Raw genomic sequence first — 12,950 nt, 5'->3', positions numbered from 1 at the left:
GGAATTGAACTGATATGTGCCAAGATATACATCCATATGTGATTCCAAAGTGGTCGGACTGACCTACAGGCATCCGCTTTATTCCAGGTTCCACTATTTCATTGTTTGGGATTGAAAAGCTATTTCTTTGTGCTTCGCATAATGAATTATGCTGTGTGATATTGTTCCATTCTCTTGCTTTGCTTCTGAACAGTAAACCGTACATGGTATTTAAACTGAAATCATTATTCTTTTTAGACATATTGTTGTAAGTGATCTCTGCATTAATAAAACTACCTTAGTCATATCTGCTGTATTATTGGAGTCAGAATACTTCAGTGGCATCATAGTTTAATACAGGGATTCCACGCCAACTGTTTGACAACATTTCCACTAGCCCAAGATTAAATTTTCTGATTAGACCAAGCAAGGATTATTACAAAGAGTTAAAGCCATCATCAATGAGCATGATAAGGTGTTTCAGAAAGGGTTACCAGTTTTCTACTAGTGAGGGAGTGTGCTCATGTTCTAAATCTCCTTTCTACAAGTGCCTTACCACCCAATATTTGCAAAACTGTCAAATTGATCAAATGTTGTGTAAGAAGTGCTTTAGCCAAGTGCACTTGACCAATACAAAATGCCATTTTGTTCATCATTGACCATGATCTACAAGAAAAGTACTTTTTGGCACATACGGACCCAGTGAGAGCTCAAAAAAGTCGACACCAAAAGATAAGTTGCATCTCCCTATAACTGATGATTTGTTAGATAAATTGCATGTAGCTACATTTTTCACCAAGTTGAGCCTTCAATCTGGGATTTTTTATTTTTTTCCTGAGGAACTTCATCGAACACTGAAACTTGATTTTCTGTCAGACAATGTCATAAATGCATCTACAAGACTAGACAAACACACTAGGTTAAATTCACTGGCATCATAATTGAATTAATTGTGTTTTAGACTGGCATTGCATGAGCTCATGTCTATAGTTTTAGTAGATATATTTAAATGCTTGCATTTTTTAAATATATTCTTTTCCTTTAAGTTATTTAAATTTTTTGGTACTCTTTATTCATTTCTATTTTAAAACTTCAAATATTGACCTTTAGAAATTATTCTAAAAGCCATCTCTCTGCTGTTCCCAGAATCTGAGAAAAAAACTCCCATCCACAGAATCTGTCCCCTTGTCAACTCAGAGAGGCTTTGGATGATCCGTTAGCCAAAACTTCTTGAGTAATCAGAGCTTCAGCATTTCAATTCTATTTAGGATTTCATTTTTAAAGGGAGGTTTAACCCCGTGGAGTATTTAAAACACAGGCCATCCTTCCATTAGCTGTTTTCTCTGACCTATCGCTTGAGTAAATTGGTAATAATGACAAGGTAAGGAGATAACAAAGAATGCAAGCATGTCTATTTAATGTTCATAACAAAGTGAAGGAAAGACATTAGCACATCTAAGCAAGGAATTTCACCCCAAATGTTGTTTTGGATTTGTGAAACTTTTAGAACATGCATTATTTCATTTATTCTCTTTATATTTTTCCTGTAAAACTCGCTCCATACATATGCACAAGAAATGCTAGAGATAAATTTGGCATGGCAAAATGTACCTGAGAGTGGTTATAAGATCTGATGAAGATAATCCAGAAGTTTCGGTCATGCTTTTTGGAAAGATAATAACTGGAATATTATTTTCCCTTGCATAAACAGAGGCTTGACAACCTGCAACACTGAGATATAATAATTACTCCAGGAAGCAAAAATGACATTAAAACAGACTAAACAAGTAAAACTTCATTTTCTTGAATAATAATGAGCTTAAACCATATAGTTCCAGCAGCCATGGTTAAGACTATTACTAGAAACTTATGTATATGCCATTACAAAATCCCACTCTATCCAACATCCCTATGAAATGGCACAACGTAATGTAATGCAATAATGCAAAACAATGCTCACTGGCAAAGACAATCAAAGTAATCCTCCAATAACACAAAGTATACATGCACCTTACATGAATTCTAGCAAAAGGTATTACTTGGTATATGAATAGCCTCATTACTATAAACTCCCCAAGTGATAAGATAATACAACTTAAACTGGAAAATTCAAAAAGCACAATATCTGAATTTATCAGGTAGATCAGAAACTGAAAAAGTACATGGCATATAATCAATGAACGTCAGATTTCAAAGTCCCTAAAGAAAGTGGAGCATTTATCTTCCAGTATATTGTTTACAATGACATTATAATTAAATTTAAATGTTTCTCTGTAGAGCGAGAATGGATTCCTCTCAGCCTTTCTTTAAAAGCAAAACAATATTGTGACTGTTCGTTAAAATTTTACCGTTTTCACTTTTTCATTCAATCGACAACAAACCATCAAGAGAGAATAACTAGGAAAGATAATCAACTTATCATATTCTTATCTTCTTACATTGTTACAGAAGATAGGCAGGGTATCACTAGAAAATTGTAGCAAATACAGACAGAAAGGAAAGGATAAATAACTCAACTTGCTTTATTGTTCTCTAAACAAATGATTACTGCAGTAAGATGAAGAACCTCGCATTGATAGCTATGTAATAATATATGGTATATTTCCTAGAAAATTGTAGCAAATAGAAACAGATCCTACAAGCCAAATATAGGCTCAGCAGTAACAAATAAGAATAACAACCAAGTTGCACAATGAAAAAGAGTATCAAATATCTGTTTAATGGAGGTATCTTGATAGAAAGAATAGGAGAATACTCGGACCTTATCGCCAAACAGTATTGAATATCCGTTGTGAGGTCATTATGAAAATGTTTGGGTTCCCCATTTATGCCTATCAGGACGAAATAGACATGAAGCCAGTAGCATAGTGTTATGAAAACTTGACTAAGCCAGCTACCAACATTAATGGAAACTTGGTGAAGATGGCCAAAGTCATTCATAAGAGAGATTCAAGAAGATCTCAGAGATGTCCTGAGCAGATATTTTGGTCAGCCTACTGCCAAGGACTTTCATCCTTTGATGTGCTACTTTATCATTTAAAACTACGATAATTTAAGGATAGATTGTGCAACTCTTATTGTTGATACTCTGAATGAACAGTTGATAGTCATAGAAGTGTAGGAAACCTCTAGGTTCCATATGACCCATATTTGGTGTATCCATTGACTTTCCAGACAAACTTTCCAGGTCTTAATCGGGTTGGTGCATTGTGATTTGGAAACACTGAAGTGTATGATGACAGACTGAAGGAGAGTTGGAAACATTCTAACAGAGTGAATGTGTTTGTTATTTATTAGAAACCTATAGAACGACTATTGTGAAGAGGTTCCCCTAAATGCCACTAAAGCTATTGCTGATTTAGGAAACTGGTTTACTCACTTCAAGATATTTTTTTAAAATAAAGACGATGGCTTTCTTTAAACATATCCAAACTCCCCAGATACTCCAGTGACAAGATAATTTTGCTGGAAATTTGCAAGCAAGTAGTTGAGATTCAATTGATTGCTAGCAAGCATAAGATTGGAATCTCTTTCTCCAACAAAGTAAGAGCTTATTAATGCTCCAATATTCATAGAGCAAAAACTGTTTACCAGGAAATGGTTCATTTAACCATGCACTCATATGAGGCCAGGAAGAGATATGGTTCCATCAGAAAGATCAAGCCATCGATTGGGTATCCTTCGTATATGTGCTTACTATCGAAGACTTTTGGTATCCTTCATATATGTGCTTACCATCAAAGACTTTTGGGGCAATTCCCTAGACGAACGCAAAAATAGAATAAAAGATTACTACAGAATGACACTCCCTCAAATCAAGAGGTGCAATTTGGTGAAAGTCAAGGGCACACATAATGATGGAAAGATCTTGGAGCCTTCCTACCATAAATCCAAAACTTGGACTTGGTGCAGACTCGGCAAGAGTAGTCAACTCGGGTCTCCGCAAAACAGCTCAGTACAGACTCGGCAAAGTGGAAAACCCAATAAATTTAGAGATTTTTAAGGATCTGTAACCTATTTCATGGACCCTCTATTAAATAAGCCTTAAAGACGCAATAACATCACCAAATCGAATCTAATTTGATCACATACCCAAGTATACAACAATCACTTAAGAATAAACACAAATTATAGTTGAAGGAAATAGCACCTGCAGATATATAAATATTGTCAAATGTATACAAAACTCATGGAATATGAAACCCCTGACATCAAATGTTCCAAACAAATATCAAAACAATAACTACAAGTCTATAGCTCAATCGCTTAAAGGAGCCTGCATCCTTCCTACTAAGGCGTCTAAGATAGGTTCTAGCTGATGTAGCAGCCATAACAATTTTTAACTAGAAATATATAGAGATTTGCAACAAAGGAAATGCATTATGTTGATTTTTATGATCATGGTTCATCATTGGTATTACTTGCTTAGCCTAGTACTTTGATGGGAGTTTGGGGCCAACACCAAAGCGAGATTGAAGGTAGCAACCCTCGCTTGAGTTTGAGGGTGAGAGAGAGGGGATAGAAGAAGAGTGATACAAAGAGAGATAGGTCTAGAGTTCAGGGCAGATAGAGAGAGTGGACCGATGCTAATAGGAGCCTGCTGATTACTAAAATTAAGTTTGTGAATTTATAAGATCTTCTAAAACCTATAATTTGCATTGCCACTCTTAGAGATCTGAAACCACTCTCGAACACTCTGCCAATATATACATATTCAAATGTAACATGTTGGTAATATACATAAGTTGTGTAGTGTTGTCATTGATGTCAATTTGTGTTCGAGATTTAAATCCAGAATAATTGAGATCTATTCAAAAATGATAAGGTGATGTCCAAGTGCTTGTCTGAGATTTTGGCTAACTGACTACTCCAGTGTCAGAGTGGCTGACAGGATGACAATAATTTGGTCTGCGTTGCTTTGCATCATAACATTTTGGTTTGCGGTTCAAGTATGTGTATTATGGTTCTACTGGGAAGGTATATTTTAAGGGCTCACACCCTCTGCAAATGAAATGGTGAATGAATGTCTACTGATTTGTACAGAGATAGAGTATCTGCTAATGGAATGTTTTGCATTCCTACATTGATGATGGTTTTAAGCTATGACTTCCAGATATGTTTCGTTGATGTCAGGTGATGATGTGCAATGTAAGTGTTTTTGGTGGTCCACAATATGAATTAATGTTGGACAGTTGGTTTGCTTTACCTGTTACATATTCTGGGGCTGACCTAAGTGTTTTGGGACCATGCAATAGCTTGCGGTGATTAATGTGACGTTTTGGGAGTGCTTGAAGGTCATGCCGACTTAGTTTGATGTTTCACATGCTTCGATTTCCTTCTATAAGGCATTAGAGAAAAAGTTCTTGGTCGACAGATTGTGTACTACATGTTTTATCTAGTTCGGCTGGCCTAATTGATACAATTGTTTGTTGTAGAAGATATTTGTGTGTGTGTGTGCATGTTCAAATCTTTTGTGGAAGGTAATGGATGTGAGTGTCTGGTGTATGGAATAAGTGTGGAGGTGCACAAGTGCAAATACAAAGCAAATGGACAATGAATGTTGTGAAACATAAAGATGAAATCAGTACTTGATGTATGAACAAAGAATTGTAATCAGCATTTCAAGGAATGCTTTTTCTACCACAGTTCCTCAAATATATTTCATTGTAATCATATGATGTTGTATCTTGCTCTGATGAAGTGATTTTCAATCCAAAAATCCTCTGTATCCTGACCTAAGATTGTGCCCCTTAGCCTGCAAGTCAAATCAAGAGAAGTCTGACTTAGCTGGGGACCTAAAACAATCATTGTAATCAGTTTTTCGTGTAGTTTGAGTTGGCTCTCACCAGAGATTTACCCCCCTAGGGATTTCCACATAAAAGACTTGGTGTTTTTGTGTCCTGCATGTTCTGCTCTTATTGTTTACTTTTGCATGAATGATGAAAGGATTGAATGAGTAATAATTGATTAAATTTTAAAGTATGATGATTCACACCATCCCCATTCTCCACATCCGGAAATGTTCAACAGTTGATATCCTGAAGCAAAAGTTTAACAGATGAGGTAGATCCAACATTTGAACACAATTTTGATTCCAAAAGACTTAGATGTCATGGAACCTAAAGGATGGGATATTCATGGAATAGTAGATCTGACGGAGATCTTATACTCGCTCTTAATGATCTGGAAGGTCCTAGAGCTCAATGCAAGGAATATCATGATAAGCTTAAGAAAGCAGACTATAACATAGTCCATTTGAAGATTCAACTTGAAGAAGGAAAGAATATTGTTGATTGTCTGGAAACCAAGCTACATGACAATTCGACTGAATGCATAAAGTTTGAGAAAAAAGGATGTTACTTTAAGGAAGGAGTTGAAGAATGCAAAAGAACAAATTGACAAAGGATTGAAACTCAAAGGTGGCAGTGATTTGCTTGACAAAATGCTCAGCTTTCAAAAAATGCCTAAAGCACAAAGATGGTCTTGGTTTTGAGAAAGGAGAAAGTTCTAACATGCAGCAAAAATGACGAAGGCAAAGAGAAGGTCAAAAATGAAGCCAAGATAAGATAAGATAAGATAAGATAATGATATTAATGTCCAACAAAAGACCAAAAAAGAGGTCTATGGGACTGCAAGATTACAAAAGTGAGGCTAACATCAGCAGGAACACACAAAGGTGACCGAAAGAAGCAAGAAAAGACTTAAAACAACAACAATCAAAGAAGAGAGACAAAAAGAACACTAAGAGAAACAGGAGTCTTTCTTAGGCGAAAAGAAATCAGTCACAAAATGTTGTCTCAAGCTATTCGCGAAGGAGTGTCGCTAGAGCAAATAACCGGAACGGGATCTCACACATCTGGAAGGCCTGGTAGATCTAGTGGAGCTAGAAGGCCTTTTCACACCACGCAAAGGAGATAATGGTGTAAAGAAGGTAGTGATAAGCTGAGTAGACGAGTGCTGGTGAGGAAGCAGTGACTGGATCATGCTATCACAAAGCATAGTGGCCTCATGAAGATAAAGTGCAAGACATCGCTGATCATAGTAGCTGAAGAAGTCGTAGAGAGAGAAGCACTCTCGAAACAGACAGAAAAATCTCCCTCTAATCCCGTAGTAAATAGGACATTGTAAAAGGAAATGAGCCTCAGACTCCACCTCCCCTAAAGTACAAAGCTTACAGAGCTGCTCCACCCTATCAATATGGTGATCAGTCTGAGCCTGAAGACAGTGAGAGCCAACTTTGAAAGAACCCAAAGAGATGCATAGGGCATGAGACCACCGCCGAGAGAGGTACCTAGGACGGGCAATAATACCATCAAAAATCTCCAAAAAGTGCTCTGGGTAAAAGGACATCCGCGGGCGTAACCCTCCACAAGGGTTAACCCAAGTAGTGGCAATGTATCGTCTATAAATGTCAAGTCGGACATGCTCATTCAACTCTTGATGAGAGGGGAGAAGATGAGCTAGGGCATCCAATGAGAACTAAAAAGGGGGGAGAGATCAATGTCAATACCAATCAAACCCAACAAAGAAGAAGCCTATGCATACCAATGTGTGTGAGAACCAGACTCAACACTTGCAATGGAGACAGATGAACAATAAGCTAAATAGGATTAACGGTCACGACCACCGGCATTGTTCGCAAAACCCTGAAGTCAGTGGAGGAACCAAACCAAATAAAAAATAGTTGCAAGACTAAAGGGATGAGCATGAAACTTAGCAAGAATGATACTCTAAGGAGTGAACCTATGACATCTAATGATGCATCTTAAGAACAAAGTCTGAACCCACTCAATCGAGGCCCAATCAGAGCTAAGAAGAGAAGGGCCCCGAACCACAAACCCATAAAGAACAATCAGCCGCACAAGAGAGTCAAAAAGAGATAACTTGGACGAGGTATCCTGAAAATGATGTCTAAAACACTGTTTCTCAAGCAAAGCAAGAGAACCCATACCCTTATTGACTCTGGGCTGAACAACTGGTCTCATACTAAAATGTGGACCAGAAAACATAACCCCCAGATACGTGTAAGATGAAGTGATCTCAATCTCCTGGCCCTGGAAAACAAAGTGAAGATGAGAAGTCTTTAAACAATTAAAGACCATGACCCAAGTCTTACCCAGGTTAACCACAAGCTATCGCTGATCACAAAAAGAAGCTAAGCCATCAAGAAGTCTTTGTAATTTGTTTGGAGAGGAAGCAAGGAGAACCACATCGTTCGCAAAAAGGAGGATGGGGATCAAAACTTGGTAAAGATAGCAGTCATCCTCAAGGAGCGAAGACTTCAAAAAGAAGTCCTCAAGCTCATCAATATATAACCCGAACAAAGTAGGGGAGAGAGAGCATCCCTACTTAACCCAATAATACTGTGAATCAGATCCGAGAATCCCTAAGAAGTCCTGAATCTACCAACCACAGTCTCATAAAGTCTCATAATAGCAATACGCAACATATCAGACATACCAACCTCTCTAAGTCTCTCAAATTGAGCCACCCTAGGAATAGAATCGAAAGCTTTGCGAAAGTCAACAAAGCAACAGTAGACCTTCTCCGATCTGTGTCTGGCCTCCTCAATAATAGCCCGTAGGGTGAAGATGTGATCCATAGTCTGATAATCAGCCCGAAAACCAACCTGTCCTCTCGCCCTACAACCTATCCTGTCAAGCTCCTCAGAGAGCATAGCATTAAGGGTTGTCGCATAGAGTTTGGCAAACGTGTGCCCAATCATAATGGTTCTGTAGTTCCCCGGATCAAAGACAAGGCCGGTCTTATGAATAGGATAAATCAGATGTCTAGACCAGGAGGTCGGAAACCCAGAGTGGATCACTCTGTTAAAAAGAATAGAGAGATAGGGAGCCAGAACTGAAGCACCAAACTTGAAAAGCTCAGCCTGGAAACCCTCCTCATTAGCAACTCTACTGCACTTCATGGATCTGATGGCCTCATAAATGCAGGAAGGGGTGAAAAGGTGGGCAAAAGGAGGCGGAGAGGAATGGATAGAAGGCTGCCCAAAAATGTCATAAAGAGCCATAGTGTGCAATGTAAGAGTGCAGAAGTCGAGGGTGGAGGGTGGAGGAGAACTATGGGGGAAAAGAGTGCGCCAAAAGAGTTGGGGGTTGCAGATCAAAGTGGAGCAAAGGGATTTGCAATTAGAAGCGGCGAAAGAACACTTCTTACTCCGAATAAAGCAGAGATAAGACGAGGAGATGTGGGCAAAGTCAGTAGAGCGAGCCTCAAAAGCGGAAAGCATAAAACGATGGAAAGATTTGCAATCCAAATCAAACCACTGGTTCGTGGGGCAGGTCTTACAATGTTTGCTGCGAAGAAGCAAGGGAGGACGATGAGGAATAGAAAGGATGGCAGACTCATGGATAGCCGACACAAGCAAGTCAAACATGGAGGAGGCCTCACACGAGTCCGAGAAGCACGAAGGGTTAAGGAGTCTCAAAAGATGAGCGAAATAGAGCTCACAATCACTGTTGAGAAAATGAAAGCAAATGGGCGAGCGAGCAGTGGCAGATGAAAGATGAGGTGACTGGAGGGGGGCGAAGGAAGAAAAGGGGCAAGGATATTGAGGAAAGCATGGTCCACCAGAGGAAGGCGCAAGATGGTGAAGCTGCAAATGTAGGAAATAAGGGAGTGACAGGCAAGAACATAATCAACAACACTAGCACCCCCACAATGAGGCCAACAAGTAAAGGAATCTGATCCAAGAAAGCAGGAAAGGCCATTCACAAAGCCGCAACAGATGTCTGCCATACACTAAGAATGGCCCAAGAGCATCCTCAGAAGCCCTAAAGAAGTGGGATCAATCTCCATGGAGCAAGTAGAATCTGAATTGCGATCATAAAGTGGATTCTGGAGTAATCTGGTTTGCGCATTGAAGTCCCCGAGAATAATAATGTCCCCTAAAGCAGCAAACTGAGAAATAGTCTCGCAAAAGTTGATAAAAGGGTCTCCATCATCGATACCATGAATAGCATAGTGAGAGGAAGACGGTGGAAAATAACAAGCAGCCAAATAAAGGTCTCTCTGACGGTGACACTTACGGTCAATGCTCCTCTAGATAGCTTCACAAATGAAGATCAGAATAGCTTCACTCCAGTTCAAAACATAGAGAATTTCAAGAAAATTGTTCCTACTCAAACCAAGTATTCTCAATCCTTCAATGGCAATTGTTTTACTGCAACAAGTTTGGACATAGAGCAAGTGAATGTAGAAGCAAGATCGCATCCTCAAAGCCTCAACTCTTTAATGGTCAATACCATGCACGCAACATATTTGGACATAAAGCTAAAGAGTGCAAAAGTAGGATAATGAGAAATGGTTTCATATGTATGTGAAATGATCTTTCCTTGGGGGATTGCAAGTTAAACAAAGATTCTTCTATCTATTTGAAAGAAATTCATTGACAACAACAATACAAGAATTTATAATTTTCAAGTTACTAGAAACTTCTCCCAGCCACAGTGAACTCAATAACTTCCTCGGTCTGTTAAGAAGAAACCTTGGGATTCATGCTTAGAACAAATGTTTCTAAATTTGTTCTAGTTCCTTGATTTGCTTTCACAAAACCAAAACCTGTTGTACAGAATATTCTGGATGACTAAACTGTGTCGGGTTTTGGTCCAAACTGCTGCTGCTATAGGAGTTTCATCCTGGAACAAGTGTGTGATTTGCACGGCAAAAGAAATAATAATAATTGATCAAGAATACTCTTCTCTTCAATGGATTTTCTTATTATTACAATTGTTACATCCCAAATTTTGCTTAATTAAAAATGTTGTTATAGCTGTTGAAATTTCATGTGAATTCAGTTGATTGGTAAATTAGTTAAACATTATGGTTTCATATAAAATAAAAAAGTTGGTTATTTGTTATATTTTCATGGAAAGTGAAATGGTAGTTAATCATTATGATGTTGTATGAAAAAGATTACTTGTTATAGTAACCTTGATTTTATAATGAGGAATACGTTATACCGTGGTAATTCTCTTTTTGCAGTAGTGTGACAGGGGGGGAAGCATTGCCAGAGAGTGAATTGGGGAAGGGACACCAATCCGCCTATGAGTTGACACGTATGAATTCTAACCACAAAGGCTAAGAGGTAAACGGCTAGGCAAGCAAGAGTATAAGATGGATTACCATGAGCTAACCAATCAATAAATGTGTTATTAAAGAAAAGATCACTGAGCATTAAATTAAAAACTAAGAACTAATGTGTTGCCTTATAAATTGGATGATCTAAGAGCTTCCTGTGATATCTACCATGTCTTAATATAATAATACCATAGTATCTACATATGCTTGCATATGTATATGCAAATACATGTATGTATGCATAAATTCGAAAGGACGTACATATATGCCCACTTGATATATGACATACACATTAAATATATTGCTGGACTATCACGCATATATATATATATATATATATGTGTGTGTGTGTGTGTGTGTGTGTGTGTGTGTGTGTGTGTACATACATACACAAGTATAGGTAGGTATAGTATGACATTTTTAAATTGAGACATTAGTATGAGTGATTATTACTCCTTGGCATAAGTTTTACTGTTTTATCTTAAGCAACCATATTTCTATATTATTCATCAAGCCTTATATTGTTCGGTAGCCATTTTAATAATATTGCCACATATATGCCAGTGGATTTTGGTTGTAACTCCTTGCCACCTTCATACTTTCTTGCTCATACCCGAGTTTGCAGACGAGTAAGGCAAAGATCTATTTTGGGTGTTGGTTCATATTGAGTAGCATTCAAATCATCAACATAGTTATTACAACTTCATACTGCCTGCATTGCATTTTCATATTGCTTCACATATTCTTATTCCACCTATGAAACCTTCATACTTCTCGCAATCGCGCACACAGCTGTTATTCCATGTTGCTTTGGGATTACTCTTTCAAGTTAAATATTAAATAGGGTGTCACTGTGGTGTAACTATACTGCCAAGAATTCTCTTTCTCATATTTGTCATACAGTGTCGGACTTCCTATTGGAAGATACGAGCACGGAGGTCTCGTGAGAGGCATCAGGAATTGTTTGCAATACTTTTTCACTCTACGTTAGCAGCCTTGGTCCTGCTCTCACCAGCATTGCTTACAAGCCGATTCTGTTTCTCATTTTTGCCATACGGTGTCAAACTTCCTATTGGAAGATATGAGCATGGAGGTGCCATGAGAGGCATCAGGAATTGTTTCAAATACTTTTTTGCTCTACATTAGCAGCCTTGGTCCTGTTCTCACCAGCATTGCTTACAGGCGGACTAAGCATTCAAGAAGCGACATTACAGTCAAGTCATGAAATGCTTCTGCTTAATTATGTTCTTTAAAATTGATATAATGAGGCTCGTAGTTATTTGCCTAGAATTAAGAAAGCAATGTTAGCATCAATAGAGCCTTGATCTAAAATGATCTATTGGTTTTTCATTTGTATAAGATTTGTAAATATGCCCCAGATCAAGCAAACTATGGCACTTTGCACATACATCTTTTTAAGAATTATTATTTAACTTGGAGCAATATCTAACAGTGCAAGCTTATATAGAGGTATCTGTTATATACTCTCTGAGATAAGAGATAGCACTCTTATGAAAGTCAAGAATAAATTACAAGTACTATGAATCTCTTGCAAGGCCATAGGCCCAGGTCAAGCAAAATGCACTGGGTGTGATTATATAATGTTTAGACAATCACCCCAAAAATTCATCAAGGAAGACTAGTGTGGTCGAGATGATGGGTGTGTAGTGATAATCATTGAACCACGGGTTATCCCTACATGATAAGAGAAAAAACAATTACTAACAAATATAAAAGTGTTTTAAACTAAGTTAGCTCATGGTAGTCCACCGTATAGGTCTTGTTGTCAAGTCGAGTGGTGGGTGATCGAGTACATAGTGCCCACACAAATCCTTGGGAAAGGTAGGTTAGTGGCATGCTTGCTACTATAATCA

The 12,950-nt window shown here is 38.1% G+C and overlaps 1 protein-coding gene across 2 annotated transcripts in view; it reads right to left on the bottom strand.

Annotated features, from left to right (window-relative positions):
* LOC149534044 (Formyl transferase) overlaps positions 1-12,950 on the bottom strand; it is a 147,152-nt gene that overhangs the window by 72,150 nt on the left and 62,052 nt on the right. For both annotated transcript variants that reach the window (XM_089805687.1, XM_089805686.1), the window contains exon 3: positions 1,591-1,702. In XM_089805687.1, the coding sequence (XP_089661813.1) occupies positions 1,591-1,702 (112 nt within the window). The remainder of the gene's footprint in view (positions 1-1,590; positions 1,703-12,950) is intronic.

Source organism: Cupressus sempervirens, chromosome 10 (genome assembly GCF_028749045.1).
Source record: "Cupressus sempervirens isolate cs-2001-9-10 chromosome 10, ASM2874904v1, whole genome shotgun sequence".
Classification (NCBI taxonomy): Eukaryota; Viridiplantae; Streptophyta; class Pinopsida; order Cupressales; family Cupressaceae; genus Cupressus; species Cupressus sempervirens.
The sequence above is the reverse complement of the archived record's forward strand: the minus strand, read 5'-3'. Positions and strand labels throughout refer to the sequence as shown.